We start from the raw sequence: 23,328 nt of genomic DNA, 5'->3' as shown, positions 1-23,328 counted from the left end.
TTTCACTCCTGAGCACTTAATCTTTTTGTCGCTGTTGTAAAGGCCTTAAGACACCAAAACCACTGCCATACCCTCTAGCCTTTTACTGTTTGCCTGTGTGAAGGCTACTGAGTCTGTGTTTTAACTTGTTTTGTATCTTTAATTTATACTACTTTACTGGGTTCTTACTCACGCTTATTACACTCTTATTTTAAGCTACAATTACCGATACAGCCCCATGGCGCTTAAGTCTCACTCAGGAAAGGAAGAGTTTGCAAGACTAAGAAAGTCACCGCCTTCTTTCTACAGCTGTTAGTAAGTTATCAAACCACAAGCAAACAGTTCAAATTTGCAGAACTACCTCTAAAGATGCTGAGTCCATTCTAATTCTCAGGGTTAATCTGGCTAGTTCAGCCTCTGTTAAGTTTTATAAAATGCATTTTTAATAGAATAAACAACAGGTCCCTACAACCCAAAGATATGGGAGTCAGCTTTCGCAATGGACTAACATAGATGAGTCAGACTGCTTGGATTCTGACCAAAGCTCGAGCCGAGTGGGAGAAAAACCCCTGAAGTGCACGTGTGACACCCACGGAAGGGGGAGAGGGCAAAGGGCGCCTGTCAGGGTCCCCACACGCCCTCTGACCTTAGATCCTCGGTGTGACAACGGGTGCTAACTTGACGGCTCCAAGTTGGCTAAGAAGCTCGGGATTCTCTCCCCTGAACCCTGTCAGCCGATCCTGGTGAGCCTACATGAGGTCCTTCAGAATGTCTAAAACACACTCATAAGTTACCTAGGACACACACTGTTTTCTTTTAAGGCATCATTTTCAACAATTTTGCTCGGACCACTGCGATGCGGGTATTAACGTCCCTGCCAAAGGTACGAGGTCTGGATCACCACTACGGGGACAGACGAGATCAAGAGAAACAAAATCTTCAGCTATAAGGTGTGAAAAAGAAAAGACCCTGAGGTATAAGATGGGGCATTTTTGAGAAGGACTTGGAACTTGAGTGGAGACTATAAAGCTTAAGCCAATGTGAATAGTTAATTACCTCCCAATGCAAGCACAGACAGTGGTGGAGCGCTCACACCGAGGCTCACACAAGGGAGAAGGAACCAGGTCTTACCCGCCAGCCCACCCTGCACCCATCAGAAGAGTCATTAGTGCAGGAAGACCAGGCAAACTCTACACAGGGGTCCTTTCTCATCAACCCAAGAACTGCCAAGCCCACTCTTTTTAAAGAAGAGCTTTGTGTGAACACACGCTTTCCATCCAAGGCCATGAGGAAGTGGTAGTCTGGTGAGGGTCGCAGTAATCGGGAGCTCTTCACTCAAACATAATCTTTAAATTCATTTTGTCTTGGAACCTATTGAAGATCACACCCCAATTTCCACCAATCACCGTGCTTCACGCATCACTGAGACTGCAGTAAAAGACGGTGAGAGGAAGGGAAGATTAAGACCCACGTGGGGCCCAGAACCTCCGTCAGCCAGGGGATTTGCACCTACAACCCGGTTCCACAGAGGACTTTGTCTCAAAGTTTATTTCCTCCGCAGATGAAAGAAGAGGCTTGAAAGTTCAGAAATATGACTCTCTGCTCAAAAGCTAATGGAAATAAAGTCTTCAAAGACCACCACCTAAGGACAGGTCTTTAGAACGGATGAGCAGAGCAGACTTTCTTCACCACAGGCTCCCAGAGTTTCAGAGACAGTGTCGTGATCAACTTTGGTTTGGAAACCCCAAAATTCAAAGACAAAGAGCTCATGTGCGTTAGGGTAAAGGGGATATAAGAAGGAAGACGGCAATTTCATTTAACCTAGTTTACTCTAGACTGCACACCCATCAGAAATATAGGCTATCTATCACAACAGAAGAGCTTCAGACTATGCGATTTAATTTCATTTTCAGTCATTTTTAAATGACTTAAAAAACCCTAAGTGTGACAAGGCATGCCAGTGGCGCTAGGCAGATGGTGAACTCTGTGCTTTAGAGAAGTAACTCAGGATGAGCTGCCAGGAGAACCCGGAAGCTCTCTGACTGACTTTAAATCTTACCAACACCACTGCCTTATCCACTGAGGACTTCTGTAAAGCAGGAAAAAATCCTGTTTACAGACATTCACTTAACAGAGATCATACAGTAGTTTTTGGTGTAATATAACTAAGTATATCTATAAAGAAAAAAGCTTTTAATTTTAGTGTGTGTTGGGGGATTTTCAGTTTTGCTGAAATTAACGTAATTTCCTCAGAAAGCATGAGAACACCTGAGTAACTTACGTTGGGATGATTAAGGCAGGGAAAATGCGAGAGACACAGACAGGCATAGCTCTCACTTCGTCTTGCTTGAAAAGGACAAATACAGATTAAAGTAAGATTCAACCTGTGAAGTTAAGCCGAAGAGGGGCATTCTCAAGCAGGCTATATGAAGTCAGCTCTCTAAAGCCATTTTCCTTAAGAAAGTTCACTTCTCGGTTCCCTTTCCCAAGACAGTAAGGACAGGCCTGTGAGCCTGGGTTCGCACCAACTCCAAGCGGGGCTGGATTAACCTTTAACCCGACCCCACAAGGTGCCCTTGAACCTGCTTTGGAAGAAACCACTCGCCCTCTCCAAATCGCCCTCTGGCCCTTCAGTCTCTGCTGCCCTCTCTGGTTTTCCTTGCTCCCCTTTCTTTCACTTCACCCCACTAGGCAAAAACAGGATCCTCCTACAACTTGGCTTAGAAGGGAAGCTCTAAGGACAGCATGGAGGAGACAGGATAAGCTGAGAAATACACGCTCCTGGTCTCAAGGGCTGACCGGAGGCTTGAGGCTGGACGGTCAGGAAAGCTCCTGCTCCAAGGACTGGGGGCCAGCCGGTCTGGGAGGGAGGGAGTCTCTGGGAAAGCCCCCTTTCTCACAGGACTTTCACAAAAGCCCAGCTGAAAGGAAAAAGAAACTCCACCACTGGCCTTTTTCCGAGCGCAGCCGCCTTCCGCGGGGCTCGGCGCCCGCCACGCGCCCAGGAGTGCCTCTGGATCCTGGAGCAGCTCCCTCCGCGGCTGACAGTGCTTACGCTACACTGCAAAAGAGCCAGAAAGCGCCGTGAGAACCCGAAGCGGCAATCAGCCCCCAGGCACGGAGACGGACGGGAGTCACGCAGACGTCCGGGCAGCATGAGATGCCAGGAAGAGCGCGCACGAGAGTCCCCCTCCCCAGCTCGACACAGCAGTGGTGGGCGGGAAGGAAAAAACGTATTTTCTGCGACCTATCTGCTGGGAGCAAGACATAAAAAACTGAGTCAAGGCCAAAGGTCTTCATTTCCAACAAAGAGAAATAACTAAAAGAAGAAACCACCCAGGCGCCACGCCACATAAGCGAGTGCACTATCATACGCCCCGCGGCACAGGGCCACGCGTTCAATCCCCGGTCAGGGAACTAAGAGCCCACACGCCACGAAGCGACTAGGCAGGCGCGCGGCAACAGCAGGTCCCAGAGGCCAAAACGAAGCACCTGAGCGCCCTAACTGAGGCCCGACACAGCGAGACAGATGAGCATCAAAAGAAAGGAAGCCTGTACTGTGCTGGCCTGGAGAGCTACAGCTTCCGAACGGACGCAGCACATTCCAGCACGCAGGCGATGCTGCTCTCGGAGGAGAGCGGACGGAGAAGAAAAGGAGGAAACAGCTGTGTTCTGAGATACAAGAACAGGCCACACACAGACACACCAGAAACGAAGAGCTGACACTCTCGAAACGCACGATCGTGGCGTCAGTTGCACACGCGCGCACACACACACACAGAGTTCAAAAAGCTAAGTAGAGACCATCGGGCTGACGAAAGAGGCCTCGAGAGTTCACAAACTCTCCTCCTTTTAAATGACCAGGTTCATAAGACGCTCGCTATGATCCCAGCTGTTGAATGACCAGGTTCATAAGACGCTCGCTATGATCCCAGCTGTTGAATAAAATGGAACTGGAAGAGCCCTTGAACAGACCAAAAGGACTAATCCCAACTTTAGAGAGGCAGAGCTGACTTCCAACAAGCACTGCTGACGACACTCAAAATCGCAGCCCTCCTAAGGAGACAGAGGGCACCAACCATCTGCTGGGACTTCACTGTGCAGCCCAGGACCCTCCAGACTCTGCAGTGACAAGCGTCTCAGTGCAGGCTGGGGCGCCATCTGAAGAAGGCGACACTGTGCCCTCTGCCCATCAGCCCTGTTTACAGGCTGCATGAGTCAGGAAGGCTTGCTGGGTTCCCTCAGGTGCCCAGCGACCGGGGAATCAAGAAAACCACTCCAGCACACCAGGCTGACGGGAACAGCCCGTCTTCATCCTTTCAAAGCTAACCTACTCCACGCGTCAGGTGGCTCTCTCACGCACACACACTTCTTTGGCTTAAGAGAACAGACTCCCATACTGGAAAATATGGGAACAGGTGCACAATGAGTTATTTCCTGGAAAATGCCTGCTTGCTGGCTGAATGACCCAGATGTGCCTTGGGTTCCAGCACCTCAATTTTCCACGATAATTGCTTCTTAAAATTTCTTCTACACGAGACTCTGCTCAGAGCATGACAACCTCTCGTCTGTCTACTTACCACGGACTTTACAACTGACCTGTGTCTTCCCCCCAAATTAAATGAGAGATTCTTCCACTTAATCTCCAAGACTCAGGGTCATCACGTGGCAGCCAAGGAAGGTAGCAGACTTGTTTGTCAAAGGGAGCAGACGAGTCGATCTCGAGGGTCGCCTGGGACCAGCTCCCACACGAGGCAGTAATGAGTGGCTCATAAAGACAGTGTCCCACCACTCCATGGCAAACAGATGGGGAATCCATGGAAACAGTGTTAGACTTTATTTTTCTGGGCTCCAAAATCACTGCAGATGGTGATTGTAGCCTTGAAATTAAAAGACGCTTACTCCTTGGAAGGAAAGTTATGACCAACCTAAACAGCATATTAAAAAGCAGAGATATTACTTTGTCAACAAAGGTCCGTCTAGTCAAGGCTGTGTTTTTTCCAGTGGTCATGTATGGATGTGAGAGTTGGATTATAAAGAAAGCTGAGTGCAGAAGAATTGATATTTTTGAACTGTGGTGTTGGAGAAGACTCTTGAGAGTCCCTTGGACTGCAAGGAGATCCAACCAGTCCATCCTAAAGGAGATCAGTCCTGGGTGTTCATTGGAGGACGGATGTTGAAGCTGAAACTCCAATCCTTTGGCCACCTCATGCGAAGAGCTGACTCATTGGAAAAGACCCTGATGCTGGGAGGGATTGGGGGCAGGAGGAGAAGGGGACGACAGAGGATGAGATAGTTGAATGGTGTCACCAACTCAATGGACACGGGTTTGGGTGGACTCCGAGAGTTGGTGAGGGACAGGGAGGCCTGGAGTGCTGCAGTCCATGGGGTTGCAAAGAGTCGGACATGACTGAGTGACTGAACTGAACTGAAAGACAGTGTGGCTATTCGAGGGGTCTAGAAACAACCGTGTTTGGTTGTCATCCATGGAACCAAAAAAAGGATCAAAAGACCACAAATAATAAGAGACAGCAACTCCCAGATTTCCCATTAACGGCCAAGTTTTAAGGAAGTGTATTTCCTAGGACCAGAAGGCAAGGTTTCTCCTACTAGTATAAAACTAGAACAGAAAGCAACTCCAAAGGAGTGGGAAAGATTCATTCCTTTGCAAGAACAGCCTGCAGGGTGTTCTAACACTGGGAGCAAGGCCCTGCCCGCTTCACCAGGCCAAACAGCTGGCTAAAGCCTGGCTGGGAAGCCACGTGCTCTGTTTTCATTAAAGAAGAAAGCAACCGTGGAAAGGAGACGTGTGAGAATGAGAGTATGAGACAGAAGGTACTCTGCACCCGATGGCAAAACACAACGTGCCAAACACCAGGAGAGGAAAAGAGAGAAGCAAGGCACTGCTCCTGAGGGCGGGGTCACCACCCTCCCTCAGAAACAGGCTACCGAAAGGGGCTGCTCTCTATAGTTTTTACTTAACAGGAATTAGAATATTTTTAAACCTAAATAACCTCCAAAGGGTCCAAAGTACTGCCTTCAATTCCGCAGACTCGATACAGCCGGCATGCTGCGCCCCACACCTGCGTCTATGCCTTCCTGCTGGGCCGCCAGCAGCGCGAAGCCTCTCCACACCTCCAAGCACATTCCCAGTGAGTTATGTGCCGTGTGTGTCAGTTTATTCCCATGAGTGGCAGAGGTCAAATGCGAAAATTCTGCCCGTCCGTGTTTCACTTTGAGATCCAAACAGATGAAGTAAGAGAGCCGAGCTGCAAGGGGACCTCAAGATGGTGACGGGCTCTGCCTAGACGGGGCCGCTTTGCTGGCTGTGGCGGAGGGGCCCAGAGCCCAGCTGCCGCCGGGCAGCTCCAACAGGAGCCAGGCTCGCCTTCGCGAGGGGCACTGGGCACCCTGGCACCACCCAGGGAGGGCACCATGTCTGCAGCATCACTCAAGTGGTAACCGGAGCGTGGCCAAGTTCCTCTGCTGCTTTCTCCTTCATATCCAAAGGAGGCAGAGGCCTCAGTGTGAGAAAAGGAACTTCACCCAGTAGGCAGAGATGATTCCTGCAGGTCAGTGTGCACAGCTCTCAAAGAGCTTTCTCCTGCCCAGCGGTTGCTCCTCTTACAGGGCCTGACATTCACGAAACGATGACAGTTAAAACTGGGCCTTCAAATGGTCCTCAACCCGCAAAACCCCAGATCTTATAACTTGGTTTTTCAAGAGCTTTCTCATGCTCTGGGAGAATACAAGATTAAATTTATGGGAGCTTTGTGTTAAATTATTAAAAAAAAAAAAACCCTCAGTCCGTGGGAGGGCCAACTCCCACGGCCAATCTGAGAGGTGCTGGGGCCGTCCTGCTGAGCTCTGGGAGTCCGCAGGTTTGGAGTTTTGCCTACGAAGCCCCGACAGGCCAGCCGCGTTCCCGACAGAAAGCATGAGCGGATTCCCCTCCTCGGGTGTCAGGACCCAATGCTCGTCGCAGCGTGGCTGCCCCGGGCCTGCAGAAAGGCCCGCTCGGCAGGAGCTGGCGGACACCCTCAAACCAAAGGCCTGTCTCGTCCTCCATGACTCCCGAGCGCCCAGCAGGAGGGGGACAAAGACGCAAAGACAAAGGACGGCCGGCCCCTCCGAACAGCGCCGGCCGATCGGAAGACCGGCGGCGGCGGGGCGGGGCGGGGAGGCGCCCGCTCAGCGACCGACTCCCGGGGACGCGTGCGGAGGCGCCGCCAGGCCCCCGGCGGGCCCCGCGCCCGGGAGCGCGCCCCCACGGCCCAGCCCCGGCCCCGAGCCCGAGCCCCGGGCTGCCCGGAGCCCTCCGCCCCGGCGCTCCAGGCCAGGCGTCCCCAGGCCCAGCCTCCGGCCGGGGCTCGGGCAGCGGCCGGCGCGGCCCAGACCCGCCGCCCTCGCGGCGGCTCGCCTCACTCACCCTCCGTCACCTCCAGCACCTTGATCTGCTCCTCCGCGGCCGCCCGCACCTCCTGCACCGGGGACAGAATGCCGGTGAGCGTGTCCACCAGCGCCTCCTTCAGCCCCTGGGCCACCGGCCCCGGCAGCCCCGAGGCCGCGCCAGCCGCCGCCGCCGCCGCCATCTTGCCCCGCGCCGCGCGCCCGCCCCGCCGCCGCCGGACGGCTCCCGCGCGCGGCCAATCCGCAAAGCCGCGCCTGCGCGGGGGCCGACGGGAGCGCGGGGGCCGACGGGAGCGCGGGGCGGGGCCGCGGGGCGGGCCTCCGCAGACAGCGCCGCCTGCCGCGGGGGCGAGAGCCGCACCGCCTCCGCGGGAACCCGGCGCGGGCGGCGGAAGAGCGGCGGCCAACGGCCGGTGCGCAGCGGCCGCTGGAACGCAGCCGTGACTTCCGCAGGCACGGATTCCTCAGGTGCGACGGCACGTCAGAAGAGGGCAGGATGCGGATCTGCGGACAAGGCTTTGGGGAGAGGGTCTGGATCAGCGCCTACTTCCAAGCAGCCTCTTTTGCCCCCACACAAGCGAGTTTTCCTCTCTCAGACCCGGGAATCCAAAGGCCGGGGGAAAGAATCTGAGGCGACTGGCAGGAGTCCGTTGGTTTTTCACGTGGGTGAGTCCAGCCTCAAGGACTGGGCCAGGAGAGACTGCCGTGGGAAAGGGCATTCCTTCCAGAGTAAGTGCTTATATGACTATTTCAGAGTAAGCCCTGTTAGTGGAGAAACTATAACTTTTTTCCAAGGAAATTATGGCTGGACCTTAAAGAGGTGGAGGGATGAGTAGTTAATATGGCCATCCTGGGCCAACCGGGGGCAAGTCTCAAGGTGTAGACACTCCTGAAACCTGAAGGACTGCTGAGAGGGGTTAGCAGTGCAGGGGGCTGGGTCCCTTGTTGGACCGGGAGGGTCAGAGCAAATGGGAACAGGCATTGGTTAGTAAGCGGTTCAGGTTAAGCCCCGTAAAAATGTTTCTAGGAACCATGACTCATTCCCAAGCAGCGGAGGAAACCAGCCATCAGTTCCTAGCCCAGTTCTAAGACTGCGGAGGCTACGCTGGCCACAGGGAGAAGCCACCTCACCTGAGTATTCTTCCGAAAGAATTGAGAAGAGCTCTAAACCCATTTCCCACCTCCTATTAGAGGGCAGAACCCACTCCATCATTCTTGCCTGGAGCATCCCATGGACAGAGGAGCTTGGTGGGCTGCAGTCCATGGGTCGCAAAGAGGCAGACACGACTGAGCGACGAAACCAGCACCGTTAGAGGGCAGAGGTGGCTTGTGTCACCGGCCCAGTTTTGTAGGGGAAAAGATGTCCACCTGGAGGCTGCAGTTCCCCAGTAAGAAAGAGGCTGTTCTTTCAATGGCCAGGAAAAGCAGAATTCTATTAGAACAGCCTCTTTTCTCAGACATCATGTCACTTTTACCCCCAGAAGAAAACTTAGGCAAGTCCAGAGAGGGGTATGTTTTCAAACGTCGTGGCTGTGGATGGAAAATACCAGAGCCTCAACATCTGCACTGCAGGTTCTGGAGAAGGATGCTGGTCCAGTATGCAAGCAGGACCCTGTGCCACCCCCAGCCAAGGGGGCTGAGAGACTCCTGCTTAAGGACTGCGGAGCAGACACCTGGGCAGATGGGTCTCAACTCTGCGTTTGGCAAATGACCTTCCCCATCAAGGCATGGACCAGAAGATAAATGAGACAAAAACCAGACAGAGGGAGCTAGAGAGAGCCAGCGGACAACACAGGAGATAACTTTATTGAAACGCAAATGGCATTGAACAGGTGACTTGCTGAGAGGAGACATGCCTGATGGACAGAGGACCCAGGTGAGGGGGCTTCTGGCAGTGAGGGAAGAAGGCCTCATCCGCCAGCCCCGGGATGTATCTGTCAACCGATTTATTATTTAAGACAAATCACCCAGCTCTCTCATGATTGTTACCGCAATTATGTATAAATACAACGGCTCCCTTTCTCTACATCAGATATGAAAGGGGGTAGGTTGAAAGAGGGGAAGGCCAATGATAAAAACTAAAATACAAAGACACACACATATCCTGGTTTGGGGGTTTGTGCCCAATAAATTAAAAATAATGTTGTAAAGATTCCTGCCCACCTTCTACCCGAGGATCGCCATGCATTTGAGAAACAAAGGCTCCATCACACAAACAGTGCTGTCTAAAACAGGGCAGGTGAGAAGGACAAGGAAAGGAACCCAGCAAGGGCTGGAATTCATTTGAGAAAAAGATTGTTCTGTTAAAGAAACAAAAAACAAGAACACTTAGGAAGCAGGAGGCTCCTGCACAGCAGTGGTCCGGAGACCGTCTGGGACAGGGAGCCCTTGCCTTCTCATCTGTGTCTTCAGTCTGGAGACATGGCAGGGATGCGGGGAGATCTGCAGGAGATGAAGCACCCGGCGGGCCATGGGGTGACTTCAGTGCACACTTCACGCCTTCCTCAGGCTCTCATCCTTCTCCAGGCACTTGGTCCCTGACCCCAGGAGGCCCAGTGCCAGATGGGTCTTTGTCCCCCACCCACAAGCGCTCTCACGGGGCAAATGGACAAACTCTGAACAAGGCCAGTTGTACACACATCTCCCCCATGGCCCCATCTTTGAGTTTGGGAAAATACGAAGCTCTTTTCAGTTAAGAAAAAAATTTTTTTTTATTGGGGGAAGGATGAACGCCCCGAAGGCCCTCTGCTCCACCTCTGAGAAGGCTCTCCTTCAGCCAGGCAGGGCTAGGGGCGGGACAGGCAGGTTCTGGTAGGTGCCCTTTAGAACTGGGACAAGGGTGAGGGGTGCTGCCAGGACAAGTTTCGTGGAAATACAGATCAGACTTTTAAACTGCTCTCATCCCATCATCAGCAAAAAAAAGGCCAAGTTGAGAAGCATCACCCAGCAGGAGACACTTGGAGGAGCCCTCCCTCCGTGTCCCCCCGGAAAGCCCCCTGGAAATCTCAGAGCTGTGATGTTTTTCCCTGGAGGTTGTGTTCTACAAGGAAATGCAAGCATTCCCCTAACTTCTGCCCAAAAGCAAACGGAATCATGCGGACACATGAGAAGACCTTGAAACTAATGTTAAAGTCTGAATTTTAACCTAGAACCTTATTCATGGTCCTAAGGCCCCAGTGTGGGGACTCTGGTCCTTGCTTTCCCTGACACAGTGAATTGAAACTAGTGTACGGCATGATTACCAAGAGGGATCGTTAAACCAAAATTCGCCGGGCCCTCTCCCTGGTCTGATTCAGTAGGTCTGGGGTGGGGTCTGAGAACTTCATTTCCACAAGTCCTCAGATGCTGCCGACACTGATGGTCTGTACACAGAACCGCTGCTCTAAGTGAAAGAGGTGAATCAAAGGACCGATGTTGACTTCCTTCCATGACCACACCTGTCACAGAAAGCTCTCCAGACACAGCCATTAAGAGACCCAAAGGCCACACTGGGAGGACTCAGTAGCACGGGCTTAGTGCCCCCTGGACTGGCAGCCCTGCGGCTCCCGGGCTTCTCTTGGCGTGTGTCCTCGCTCTCAGGCTGCGCCGTCTCCCGCAGGGTCTGTGGTGGGAGTGTGTCCTCCAGGCCGGGCTGACAAGTACACGCGGGCAGTGGGCAAGCCGAGGTAGTGGCCCCGTGGCCCCGACAAGGTTGACTGCGGGTTCACGGATACACAAAGCTCCTTTCGGTTATAAAGGGCGTTATTCTCAGGCTTTGGTCTTCTGAGAACAGTGTCCCTAAAACCATTTTCTTACTACGGCCTCTGGCGGGGCTATGGGCCAGAACTCAGTAGTATAATAGTTACCCAGGTATCATAGGACAGTTCCGGTGTTCCAGCAGCAAGCCCTCTGGAAAAGTCCATTTCATCCCATCAGTGCGCAGGCAGCGGGGTGGGGGTGGGGGTGTTTATAGAGTCTTCCTACTGGCTTCTGCTTAGCTAAGGCCCAGGAGTAGGGAAGGAAGCATGAGGAGGACGCTATCAGCCCTAGAAAGAGGCCCGTATGACGTGTGCAGTGAGGGCAAGACCAGCTTCCTTTCCCAGACGCCCTGCAATAGAGGGTCCCACAGGTCTCGCTCTCATAGGCAGCCTTTGCCTCTGTGCAGGGCTCCCCTGTGAGGTGTGGCTGGGAGGGGGCTCGCCCCTCCCCCTGGAAATAAAGTGACCTCTGAGACTGACGGGGTGCCCCTCTGAATACCTGGGGTCTTGTTGCAAGGAGTTCGAAGTGAAGAGATGAGATTAGGCCCAAACCAGGACAAGCAGAAGAAAGAAAAAAATTTTAAAAATGCCTATGTTGTCTTAGGTCCTCAAGGAGGATGGGCAGACGAGTTGGTCATTCAAAACCAAAGCTTAGCCTGCAGACCACTTTGGACTCTGCAAGGGGACCCCCAAGACCTCAGCCAGCCTCCGGCTTCCCGACACGCAGATCACGCAACAGAGACGCCGAGACGAGACGCGCACAGAGATAAGCACCGCGGAGCTGCCTTGGAAGATGCGATGGCAGCAGCCAGCCGCTCCCAGAGACACACACACAGACAGCACGTCCTCTGCCGGCCTCGACACCTCGCGCTTTATTTCTGGTGCCTACGCAGGCGCGGAGGACAGACACACTGGACAAAACGCGGTGGTCTCCATCCAGAAGTGGGGGCTGTGGTCGCACCTCTGCCCGGAAGCGGGGCTGGGCGCCAGAGCAGGCGGTCTGCTCGCCAGAGGCGGTGAGGAGAGGAGTTGGGGCGGGAGGGGGCGGCACCCAGTCCGGTCCTGGAGGGGCTGGGTTTTCTCAAGGTGCTGGGGTGCGAGTTTAGTCCTGGGACCTGGCCGCCCCTTTCTGAGGGGTCCCAGCGTCTCAACCAAGAAGCAGGGGGACAGGAGGGCGAGGATGCTGCGGATCTGTGCTGGCCGCTGGCTCCAGGGCGGGGGCGGGGGCGGGGGCCGGCTTCAGAGGGGCTGCGTGAGCGCCGAGGGGCCTAGCACCGGGAGGCTCGGCCGCAGTCGCCACGTCGCCGCCGCTCCTGGGGGATGACGGACGCCCACAGCCCGGGGCCCAGGTGGACAACTGGAAACAGAGCCCAGACTCCAGAGGGACAGCGGTGGGTGGTGCCCCCTCGCCGGACGGGAGCCCTCTTTCTGGAGGCGAGCAGCTGAAGAGCGAAGCAGAACGCCGCCGTCGGCTCGGCGGGCCAGGGCTGCGACGAGGCGCAAGAACCCGCGGCTGCCAGGGCCGACCTGCTGAGGTCCCGGCAGACCGCACGGTGGCCTCCACGCTGACCGGGGAGGCAGGCATCGCTGCAGGGGGGTCTGAGGCAGCTGGAATGGAGGAAGGGGGTCAGCCCTTTCCTTTTTCTCAAGTAGCCAGTAACACCCAGGACAGAAGGCACCGGCCGGGCAGCACCGAGAACAGAGATGGGGCTCAGCCCTGGGGGAGACGGCGCTGGAGCCGGAGCCCAGCCGCGGGTCGACGGCCAAGGTGGGGCTGAGAGGCCAGCGCCCAGGGAAGGCCCACCTGGCGAGGTGTCTCCTCGTCCTTCCAGGCTGGGACGCCCTGCTCCGGGGCCGCCTCCTTCTGCGTGGCAGAGACCTTAAGGCAGTGATGTCAGCACCATCCTTGGACAGACAGCCTCTTCCCGCGGGAGAATTGCATATTTTCTGGCAGGGTTGGGGTCTTCACAGCTCTAGCAGCATCAACAGACATCCCCTCCAGCAGATAAGATCGGTCATCCCTGGGAGCTGCCAGGTGAATGCAGAAGCTTCTGAAAGGAGCAATCTGACCACCTTTTGGACCTACGTGAACCTCTTCTAGTAGGAAGGTTCAGATGTAGCCGCTCCTTGGTTTGGTGGGACAGAGAGATCCAGGTTAGTGGTTGCTGTGCCTGTAGGTTCTGATAAGTGTGTGTGCTACTCGGGGCTCCAAAGAGCATCAAAGATGCCTGGTCTGCAGAGCCCAGAACCACAGCCTCGCCAGGCAACCCAGTGCACTGGCAGTTAACCGCGGGCTTCTCGGCGGCCGGCTCCCGCGGTTTGGACACCGTTTCTCAGGCGACCCTGAGGCCCACGAGATAAGGAGATGTGTGTCCAGCGGAGATGAATGTTTCCTAGTAGCAGTGAATGTAAGTCCTCACACCTTCTTTCCTTATACCCAGTGACTGGTACACAGTAAGTGCCCAATAAATGCTTGTCCAATGAAGGAATTGGGACTGCCGAGCCTTCAGGGCAACTTCTGCAAAAGGTGGACCCCTTTGGAAGGCAGATCTTTGCCACCGAATCAGACTCATCCTATTCCGACTGGGAGCGTCTCACACGGGTGTCCACTCCAAGTGAATCTTCGCTTGTTCAGAGCCGACAGCAAAGGCCAGCCAGGGATTCTGGATTCAGCCGGGCAGAGCAGTTGCCATCAGAACCGTGCAGTGAGGGCTCCGCAGGCCACAGAGGGAGATTTTCCAGGTTCTGGTTTCCCTCCAGTCCACGGGGAAGCTTAGCTGAGGTCTTCTGTCAGGATGGGCCCACGATATCCTCCAGAGACTGGCCACCATGCTCCAGGCAAGACGTGTGGGACTCGAGGTCCCTCCTCTCCCACTGCTGAGCTGGCTCTTCAGGTCCCATGAGAGCCCCGGAGTGCCAGGCGCGACTGCGTGGCAGGCATCTTGCGGGTGCACGCTGCCCAGCACTGGGCTCTCCACAGGGCGACCTGGAAAAGCCAGACCAGCCCCAGGAAAAGCAGCTTGAGCATTTCATGGACTTGTGAGGGTACAGGAAAACAAGCTGAGAAAGAAGAGGGGAATAAATAGGCAAATGGGAGGGAAAAATGGAAACAAAAAAAAAAAACCAAAAAGTCGGGTTTATTGATTCGTGTGCTGACTTAGACGCTGTGAGCAGAGCTGGTGGCGCTTCTCTGAAGGCTGCAGTGGCGTCCTCGTGGTCTGGCCGCGTCTCAGATGGGTGGCCATCTCGCTGGTGTCCCCCATGTGTCCAGAGGGGGGCAGGTAGCGCACCTTGCCACTGAACTTCCTCCCTCCAGCTTCATGCTTTCCTTTTTTAAAATACCTTTTACAGATTGATTTGAACTTTGTAAACCACATGCTTTTTTTTTTTTTTTTTTTTCCCTTGGGCTGCAGCCTGATCTTGGGGGCAGGGAGAGCTGTTGGCAGTGGATGGAACTGGGCAGGGTCCAAGGGAGGGTCCAGGAGCCGCCTCCTCCCAGAAGACTTCCCCTGGCGAGGCTGTGTCTCTGAGCCGTTCGTGAGAATCAGGAACTACCGCAGGCTTGTTTGATGTCTTCTGAACCCCTCCCCAGAAAGCCCCGGAGTCTGTAATTGAGACAAGAAATCAAGGAAAAAGAGCCAGGATCTTCTCCCAAAGTCACCGGAGAAGACTAGGAGACGGGTCTGGGGATGCAAGTCCACCTGCCAGTCCCACAGGGAGTTTGCCAAGGTGCAGCACCAGGAACCTGCCCCTTCCTCCACGGCCCCTCCTGTCCTGGGGCTGGAGAGCCCGCGCTGGGAGGGAGCAGGGAAGAGGGGATGGCATGGCACTGTCCTGCCCCCCTGCTGTCCCGTGACTCGCCACTGGGCCCTCAGAGTGTGGCCTGGAGGCTGGGGTCCAGGATGCTCTCTCTGTCTGGAGACTCGATGTAATTGGCAGCTTCCTGCAGTTTCAGCAGCATGGCCATCTGAAGAGGGGCAGAGAGACAGGTAAGGAGAGTGGTGGGGCACCCAGGGAGTGCAGGGCTGGCTCGGGAACAGGCTGTGGTGGCTGCTTCCGCCCTGGGTGGACCCGGTCCTGGGGGGTGAGGGGCGACTGGGGGCAGTGCACCCACGCTGTGACCTGCTGGCCACTCCCTGGAGGGTGTGGGGGCCCCAAGGCCGCCTAACAGCGTTTCTCCAAGAGGCTGTGGCCCAGGGGCTAAGCGCTGAACTCAGTGCCTTCAGGACCTGCTTCTCTCCAGGCCAGCCCACCGCCCCGCGCCGCCCCGCCCCCGCCCCCCGCCCCCCGCCCCCGCCCCCGCCCCCGCCCCGCCCCCCGCCCCACCCCCCCACCGCCCCACCCCCGCCCACCGCCCCCCCCACCGCCCCCTGGCCCTGCCCCACCCCGCCCCCGCCAGGCCTGGCCCTGCCCCACCCTGCCCCCGCCAGGCCTGGCCTGGACGCCAGTGTCTTCACCTCCTGCCCTGGTCCCCTTGGCTTCCTCAACAGGTCACACCTCTGACCCCCCTCATTCAGCTAAGGAAGCATCGTTGTTCCAGCCTTCTGTTTACATGATTAACACTGTCCTGACTTAAAAGCCTTTTTATACAGAGAACACCTGTTTTCTACAAGGTCTGAATCTGAATAAAATGGGTTAGGATTAAAGCAGAAGGGTCTCCTGCTGGCGGTGCAGAAGTGCGAGGTCCTGGGCTCGCCGTGTGTCCGTGCCACCTGCTGAACCGTCCTGCAAGACGGCTTGACGACCAACACCCCCTCGAGCAGAAGGAAGGGCCGAGCCTACCACGTGTTAGACTCTGCCAACACTGAGCCAGTGCCTCCTTGTCATAGGCGTCCCCTCAGTGCTCAGAGAGGGGAAGGGTCGTCTTCCCTTCCCATCCTCTAGTCAGGGCCTGCTCATGCCCTCAGCCTGCGCTCTGTGGGGAGTCTCAGTGTTCAGGCCACGCATTCTGGGCATCAATTCTCTCCGTTACAAGCTCTGTGGGTATTTTTGTAGCTTGTCACTCGTCTCGGCCCGTTTTTTCCTTTTTTAAAAACTATTTATTTATTTGGCGGCACCTGGGTCTTAGCGGCCACACGCAAACTCTTAGCTTCAGCACGTGGGAACTAGTTCCCTGACAGGGACTGAACCCGGCCCCCTGCCTTGGGAGGCGGAAGGGAAGCCCCTCAGCCCACTTTCTAAGAGCTCCTGGAGTCGCTGCGCCATGGCTGTCCCCAGGATGACCCCAGGGAGCAAGGACCGGAGCAGGAGCCGCGCCCCCACTCTGCACGCTGTTCCCTCCCGCCTCTGCCGGACACACACGTTGCTGGTGGGCGATGCTGCTTAGCTCAGCCTGGGGTTCTGACAGCCAGAGCTACCACCGCTGGCCTCATGTTCACCCCAGCCTCTGGGCCCAGCAGGGTGTGGACAAGGCTTCAGTTCTGTGACACCCTGACTTCCAGCTTACAGCGGCCTCTACTCACCAGTGGGTCTGAGTCCAGGGAGCTGGGGGTGCTGTCCTTGACTGTCCTGTCCTCGGGGGGTGAGGCAATGCTGTGAGGGCCCACGGTAGGGGGTGGCAGGTGGTACAGCTTTGACTGGTCTTGTTGGGCTGAGGGCCAGGGAAGAGTGTCCCGGACCCACTCCACTGGGTCCTCCCAGGCAGCTTTCTGCCCATGAACCTGGAGAGAAGGAGCGGTGTGGGCACTGGTGAAGGTGAAGAGCCCGTGGACGAGCAGCTCCTGGTGCCCGCGTGCCCAGCCCCTCAGGCGTGTCCAGCTCCTCTTGACCCCCACGGACTGCAGCCCGCCAGCTCCTCTCCATGGGATTCTCCAGGCAAGAATGCTGGAGTGGGTTGCCATGCCCTGCTCCAGGGGATCTTCCCGACCCAGGGATCGAACCCTTGTCTCTTAGGTCTCCCACACTGGCAGGCAGGTTCTTTCCCACGAGCCCCACCTGGGAAGCCCCCTGAAGTGTCTGTACTTCCTCAAACGTAAAGCCATGAGGTTTGGATTCCTGTAGGATTTTGAGTTTTCCAAAATGGGAAATAAAATAAGTTGGCATAGATTGGTAGAAGCCATCTTGTTTTCTTTTTTTTAGTTTTGGCCACAGCACACGGCATGTGGGCCCTTAGCCCCCACCCAGAGACTGAGTCTGCACCCCAGGCGCTGCAAGGCGGAGTCTTAACCACGGGGCCGACGGGGAGTTCCGAGGCCATCTTGGAGAATAACTTGGCAAACTGTATTAAAACTTGACATGGACCCCACAAGTCATATGACCCTGCAGTTTTACTTTCCAAGTAAGAAATTTCAGTTCGGTAATAATACCTTTTGAAAGAAATTTGGGCTTTGGTGAAAGGAGATATCATCTGTGTAAAAATGGTTTAAGTTAGAAAACTGTTAACGCGAAATTAAACGAAAATGGTGACACTGCATCTCCAGAACTGTCCCACAGCATCAGATGGTGCGTGTCACACTGGCACGCGACTCTGGATAAAACACGGCCACTGGTCCAGTCACCACGTCACTGTGGACCCGTGGTGAGTGTGCCCTGACTTACGGGTGAGAAAGCGGAGGAGGTCTTTAAAAGTGACAGCTGTCTTCTGCATAAGGTTCTCATTCTCACTTTTACGAACGTTTCCGCACATTTTTCATTTGCTTCAAAACAGAGCAGATTCATGCTGCCTCCTTTCCTACACGCGAGCAGTTAAAAGGCCAAAAAGCAGCTTGACCAAAAGGACGTCTTGGTCAGTGATTAGTGATGAGCTAAAACTATGATAGGGTCTTACTTAATTCCTAACTCAGCTGTGTCTCTATCTGCCCAAATCCCTAGGGAGTGGTTTGCATTTGGAGGAGACTCAAGAGGCCTAGGCCTGGACACAAAGCCCCAGGTCCGTGGCCGTTTAGCCGCTTGCTGGGCGCTGGCCATAGGCAGGAAAGCAGTATGGTCTGTACAATGCCTCGCCCGGCCTGTTAGGAGACCCTAAAAATCTCAGTGGCCGTGTATCTGACTCTGTCTCCACTCTGTGAGGTGGGCCAGCCTGGCCTCGGTTGAGCAGGGTCCGGGGTGGGCTCACCTTGATGCCGTCCTTGGCCCCTTCCTGTAGGTAGGGGATGATGGAATTGTTCCACAGGTCGATGAACCAGGTCCGGAAATCCTCGATGCCGATGGGGCAAGACAGAAAGAAGCAGGGACCTGGCAAGAGAAGAGGGCCGGGGAGACGGCCTAGAACCTCACTCTCCCTGGCCGTCTGCCCCGCTGACTCCCTAATACCAGGCAGAAGGCCTTGGAACTAGAGGGTGAGAGAGGCACAGGGCGGGGCTGAACTGCGATCGTGGTCAAGACAGTGGGAGCTGACAGCCTGGGGCAGCCTCAGGAACGATGCTTCTCCGGGTGGACGGGAGGCGGGGGAGCCAGAGGCAGCATTAAGCTCCCCTAACACCTCCCCTGCATCTTCTCAGCGAGTCTGGGGAGTGTGGGTGAGGTCTGAGCTCTGACAGCTGACGCAGGCAGGGGCACCACACTGGGTGCTTACTCAGTGACCCGCGGCCCTAAGGCTGCAGGCGTGGGGCCAGTGAGCCCTGCGCACGCTGAAGACGCGGGAGGGAAAGGGGCCCACGCCAGCCCCGCCCGGCGAGGCGCAGGCCGCACCGATGAGGAAGTCCGAGGTGCTATGCTTCTCCAGGAAGGTGTGCAGGTGGTACCACAGCTTGGGCACCCAGTCCAGCACCCGCAGCAGCTCCTCCCTGTTGGCGTTGACGTCGCTGTCCGACTCCACCAGCTTCCTCCTCAGGTAGCGAACCAGGAAGCCGTTGGCGGGCTCCACATTGTTGGAGAAGGTCAGCATCCTGTGGCCAGGGACGCAGAGGGTCGGGGGGGCGGTGGGGGGGCACTGCACGAGGGCAGGTCGACTTCGCTCCCACCCAACCCGAGCTGCCTGCCTCCCAATGATGCCTGCGGGTCTGCTGAACTCAGGGCCGAGGCAGAGCGGGCACTCAGATCAGTGACCCCCTCAGGTGACCATCGGACCCCACTGGCCTGGACGAGGGGTGTGTGGGCAGAGGCTGCCCTCTTCCTGTGTCACGGGCCCATCTCCCTCGGCACCGACACGGCACACGCCTCCTCTCCCAGCCCACAGGGTGCCGCTGCTCCTCTCCTCCCACTGTCCCTGCGGCCAGATCCTGGACTGAACCGGTTTACAGACTCGGGCCATAGGTCTTACCTGAAGCTCAGGTGCAAGCCGTGATTGGGCGTCATTTTTACTGGTTGATTAGTGGTACCAATAATATAGGGACTGCGGGAAGACAGAGGAAGAAGACCTGTTAGACCTGTCTGAACACTCGATTTCTGCCATGTGCTACCCCCCACCCCATGGAACGCTCACAGCTTGGGGTGAACTGGGCTCCCTTCTGCCCGCTGTGGTGAGTCTGGTCCTGACTCCAGCTCACCATTTGTGATACTTGCAGGTCAGGGCCCCATTGACCAGCTCACTGATGGAGCCTGCCTCACTCAGGTCATCCAATAGGATCACCAGGGGGACGTCCCCAATTCCTGTTTCCCGGTCTATCTGATTGGCCAGGTTGGAGAGATACAGCTGCAGGTCCTGAAATGAAAGAAGCAGGCGGTCAGCACTCAGGAGCAGCGAGCCCCCGGACCAGCCTAGCAGAGGAGGGTTTCGGAGGAGCTGGGCTGGTTCTGGATCCCGGGAGGGGGCCTTGGCTCCTGGGAGGTGCGCCTGGACCGGTGACTGCAGAAGCCCGCCACCCCAGCCCGATCAGCAGTGGCCCCTGAACCCCTCGTGGCTGGGGAACACACTTGTCTTAATCACGGTGCACAGGATCTGCGCTGGGAGCCCCCCGCGATGGCCATGCCTCCCTGGGGGCACGGCACGCAGGGACCAGCACAGCGAGCGGCAGTTCCGAGGGCTCCCCTAAAGGAAGCCAGGCCGCGGTCAGAGAGCCGTCCCAGAAAGAGAGGCTGAGGGGAGGCGGAGAAAGAGAGACTGACAAGGTGGGCAGAGCGCCCCGGGGAGGGAGGAGCCTGGAGTGGGGCTGCGCGGGGGGCGGGGAGGGCCGTGGAGCAGGGGGGTCGGGGCGGAGGTGGACGGAGGGGCCACGGCCACCTTGCAGGACTGCTGGTGCATGTTGAAGGTGCTGACGATGCCCTCGGTGACCTCGCGGCCGGAGCGCTCCACCAGGTACTCGGCCAGCCGGTTGGTCAGGTAGGTCTTGCCCGTGCCGCTGGGGCCCGAGAGGACGAGCCGCCGGTGCTTGAGCAGCAGGCCGATGTAGTGCTGCATCATGGGCTTCGGGATGAGCGTCTCGAACACCAGGCTGTCCACGCACTTCTCCCTGAGGCCTGCAACGCGCCTGCCCGCGTGAGCCGGCGCCCCTGCGCCCAGCAGGACCCCCTGGGCTGGCTCTGGGCACACAGGGCAGGCCGTGTGCTATGGGGGCGGGTGGAGGGGAAGCCCAGGCGGGGCAGAAACATCCTGTGAACAACACATTTCCTGGGACGAGTCTGGAGCAGGAGAGCCTATCTTGAGTCTCATGGCGACCTCCACCCTGCAGCCCCTCAGCCAGTTCCTGCTCCAGGAATACACGATGGACCGCCTGGCAGTCCCCCCATCCCACAGCCCTGCACCCAGGGTCTGGGACTGACCTTTGAGGGAGACCGCTATGTTGTTAACCCCTCGGCGGCAGGGGGGCAGCTCTGGGGGCTCCGCGTCCAGGAGCCGCTTCACGTGGCTGACACTGTAGCCGTGGATGGACTCAGTGCTCAGTCCCAGCGTGGAGGCTGGGTCCATCTTAGATATGTAGTCCTGACGGGAAGGGAGGGCAGAAAAGAGGTGCTCGAGAGGGACGCAGAGGAGAGCGACAGCGCAGGACGAGCAGCGGCACAGGGCACAGCAGTCCACGAGGAAGGGGAGGAGCTGCCTGTCTCCTGGGGGCTTCTGCACGGAGCCTCCGAGGCCCGGGCCCCCGTGTTCTCAGAGGACCGGCGGCCCCCGAGCTCCTGCGCCTCTTACCTTGAACACCTGGAAAACAGCGCCGTCCAGCAGCTTCCAGTCAACCTGCCCACTGACCTTGCTGCACCCCAGGAAGAACTCCTGCTGCTTCAAGTCCTGTGAGGCCAAAGTGGGCGGCTCAGGAGCCGCGTACATACACTGGGCTCAGGGGTCCTCAGAGCCAAGGCTTCCCGAGTGGAAACGACAGTGTCACGGTCCCCAAGTCCCTTACCCCTTTGATGATGTGCTGGGGGGGCAGCCTCACCACCACCCGGAGAGTCACCTCCTCCTTTGGACCACAGGTGCTGATGCCGTCCATGGGGGACAGGTCTGGAGGCGGGGAACAGGAATGCTGGTTTGGGAGGCACCCCAGACTATCCTGCACCTTCCCGCCACTGCCTTCCCACAAAGTCTGCATCTACCCTAAAGAAGCACCAGGAGTCCAAGCCCAAACAGCGCTCAGGGTTTCAGGACCACAGCGACCCTTGGTGTCTCAGCAGCACTCGCACCTCTCTGACCCCAGGAAGCCGCACCAGAGTGAGTGAGGGGGGAACCCTTTCCTTCTTTTCACCCGCCCAGGGCCTTCGCCCCAACAGGTACCTGTGTCTGCGAGGCTTGGGCTGAAGGAATGGGTGAGCGCCAGGCCCAAGGAGCGGCGAGGGGAGGGTAGAGCCGACGATCCCGGGATCTGCCCAGGAGCGGAGCCCGCCGAGGGGCCTGGGGCCACCTTCAGCCGGTCGTTCTCTGCTTTCAGCAGGTCCACCTCCAACTGTGGCAAGAACGGGCGGGTCTGGAGCCTCGGCCGCCGGGTCCTGCAGACCCGCCCCGCGCTGCATCCCTCTCGCAGCCAAGAATCCAAGTCGCGTCCCATCCTGCAGCCCCGCCCCTCCCCGCATCCCGGTCCTGCGCTCCATCCCGAAGCCCCGCCCCTCCCCGCATCCCCGTCCTGCGCTCCATCCCGCAGCCAATCCCCGCATCCCGTCCGGCCCCGCCTGGCCCTGCGGCCCCGCCCCCGCAGCCCCGCCCCTCCCCGCATCTCCGTCCTGCGCTCCATCCCGCAGCCAATCGCCGCATCCCATCCCCGCATCCCGTCCAGCCCCGCCTGGCCCTGCGGCCCCGCCCCTCCCCGCATCCCCGTCCTGCGCTCCATCCCGCAGCCCCGCCTGGCCCTGCGGCCCCGCCCCCGCAGCCCCGCCCCTCCCCGCATCCCCGTCCTGCGCTCCATCCCGCATCCCGTCCGGCCCGCCTGGCCCTGCGGCCCCGCCCCCGCAGCCCCGCCCCTCCCCGCATCCCGTCCGGCCCCGCCTGGCCCTGCGGCCCCGCCCCCGCAGCCCCGCCTCTCCCCGCATCCCGTCCGGCCCCGCCTGGCCCTGCGGCCCCGCCCCGCCCAGGACAGACCTGCATGTTGTGCATAGTCTCGCGCAGCTGGTCCAGCTGGTGGGCTGAGTTGAGGGCTTCCAGGCGGATGTCTGTGAGCTTCATCTCCTTCTCCCACAGCTCCGAGCGCAGCTCGGACACCTCCTTCTTCTCCGGCTCCTCCTCGCTGCCATGGAACAGCCGGGCGTGGGGGACCGGGGGAGCAGGGCCCCTGGAAGGAGGCGTGGAGCACTGGGCGTTAGACCCTGAGCCCGCGGGCGGCCGCCAGCGGTCCCGCGGCCTGGGGAGGGGGCTACAGTGGGGGGCGGCCCGGGAAAACTTACTCGGGGGGGTCGGTGCCCGCAGAAGACGAGGTGGAAGACTTGATGGAGGGTGAGGCAGTCTCGGTGGACACGTGCTGCAGTTTGGGGGACGAGGGGGCGGAAGAGTCGGGCGTGGCGATCTCCTCGATGTCAGAATAGGAGGAGGCTGACTTGGGCCCCTTCTTTATACTGAAGGCTTTGTTGAAGGAGCTTCGGAGCTAAAACAAAGCAGATTGGGGAGAGTGCTGTGAGGCTAGGCCCTGGAGATGGGGAGGCGGGAGGGGGCTTCTGAGACACAGGCCGGAGGAAGGGATGTGCGGCAGTGGGCACGCCCTCAGGAAGGCGTCTCTGGCCTTGTGGCACAAGGGTGGGAGGCTTGCCTAGGAACTCAGGCTGAGTGGCTAGGACTTGCTGCACGTGGGAACGTCCTGGGTTTTTTCTCCCCCTTGGGGGCACCCTGCTGTGAAGGGACAGAGGGGACACCCAGGGGCACGGGGTGTACCTCCTGGTGACCCCACCCTGCTTTTTTCAGATCAGC

At 57.6% G+C, this 23,328-nt stretch overlaps 3 protein-coding genes across 6 annotated transcripts in view; 1 reads left to right on the top strand and 2 right to left on the bottom strand.

Annotated features, from left to right (window-relative positions):
- Positions 1 to 7,586, bottom strand: part of IPO9 (importin 9) — a 39,673-nt gene extending 32,087 nt beyond the window's left edge. For both annotated transcript variants that reach the window (XM_018060872.1, XM_018060873.1), the window contains exon 1: positions 7,409 to 7,586. In XM_018060872.1, coding sequence (XP_017916361.1) covers positions 7,409 to 7,571 — 163 coding nt within the window. In that variant the 5' untranslated portion in view covers positions 7,572 to 7,586. The remainder of the gene's footprint in view (positions 1 to 7,408) is intronic.
- LOC108637801 lies at positions 7,730 to 14,249 on the top strand. Its single transcript, XM_018060871.1, has 3 exons — positions 7,730 to 7,857; positions 7,986 to 8,118; positions 11,854 to 14,249. The coding sequence occupies exon 3, from the start codon at positions 11,920 to 11,922 to the stop codon at positions 12,448 to 12,450; it is 531 nt and encodes a 176-aa protein (XP_017916360.1). The 5' UTR covers positions 7,730 to 7,857; positions 7,986 to 8,118; positions 11,854 to 11,919; the 3' UTR covers positions 12,451 to 14,249.
- NAV1 (neuron navigator 1) overlaps positions 9,175 to 23,328 on the bottom strand; it is an 82,367-nt gene continuing 68,213 nt past the window's right edge. For all 3 annotated transcript variants that reach the window (XM_018060868.1, XM_018060869.1, XM_018060870.1), the window contains 13 exons: positions 22,812 to 23,008; positions 22,510 to 22,699; positions 21,712 to 21,880; positions 21,344 to 21,441; positions 21,133 to 21,228; positions 20,766 to 20,925; positions 20,227 to 20,462; positions 19,553 to 19,707; positions 19,327 to 19,398; positions 18,756 to 18,952; positions 18,181 to 18,299; positions 16,589 to 16,786; positions 9,175 to 15,093 (listed from right to left, as the gene is read on the bottom strand). In XM_018060868.1, the coding sequence (XP_017916357.1) occupies positions 14,998 to 15,093; positions 16,589 to 16,786; positions 18,181 to 18,299; positions 18,756 to 18,952; positions 19,327 to 19,398; positions 19,553 to 19,707; positions 20,227 to 20,462; positions 20,766 to 20,925; positions 21,133 to 21,228; positions 21,344 to 21,441; positions 21,712 to 21,880; positions 22,510 to 22,699; positions 22,812 to 23,008 (1,983 nt within the window). In that variant the 3' untranslated portion in view covers positions 9,175 to 14,997. The remainder of the gene's footprint in view (positions 15,094 to 16,588; positions 16,787 to 18,180; positions 18,300 to 18,755; positions 18,953 to 19,326; positions 19,399 to 19,552; positions 19,708 to 20,226; positions 20,463 to 20,765; positions 20,926 to 21,132; positions 21,229 to 21,343; positions 21,442 to 21,711; positions 21,881 to 22,509; positions 22,700 to 22,811; positions 23,009 to 23,328) is intronic.

Source organism: Capra hircus, chromosome 16 (assembly GCF_001704415.2).
Source record: "Capra hircus breed San Clemente chromosome 16, ASM170441v1, whole genome shotgun sequence".
NCBI lineage: Eukaryota > Metazoa > Chordata > Mammalia > Artiodactyla > Bovidae > Capra > Capra hircus.
The sequence above is the reverse complement of the archived record's forward strand: the minus strand, read 5'-3'. Positions and strand labels throughout refer to the sequence as shown.

Coding starts and splice junctions, on each gene's coding strand:
- LOC108637801 (XM_018060871.1), top strand. CDS start 11,920: ATGCGATGGCAGCAGCCAGCCGCTCCCAGAGACACACACACAGACAGC.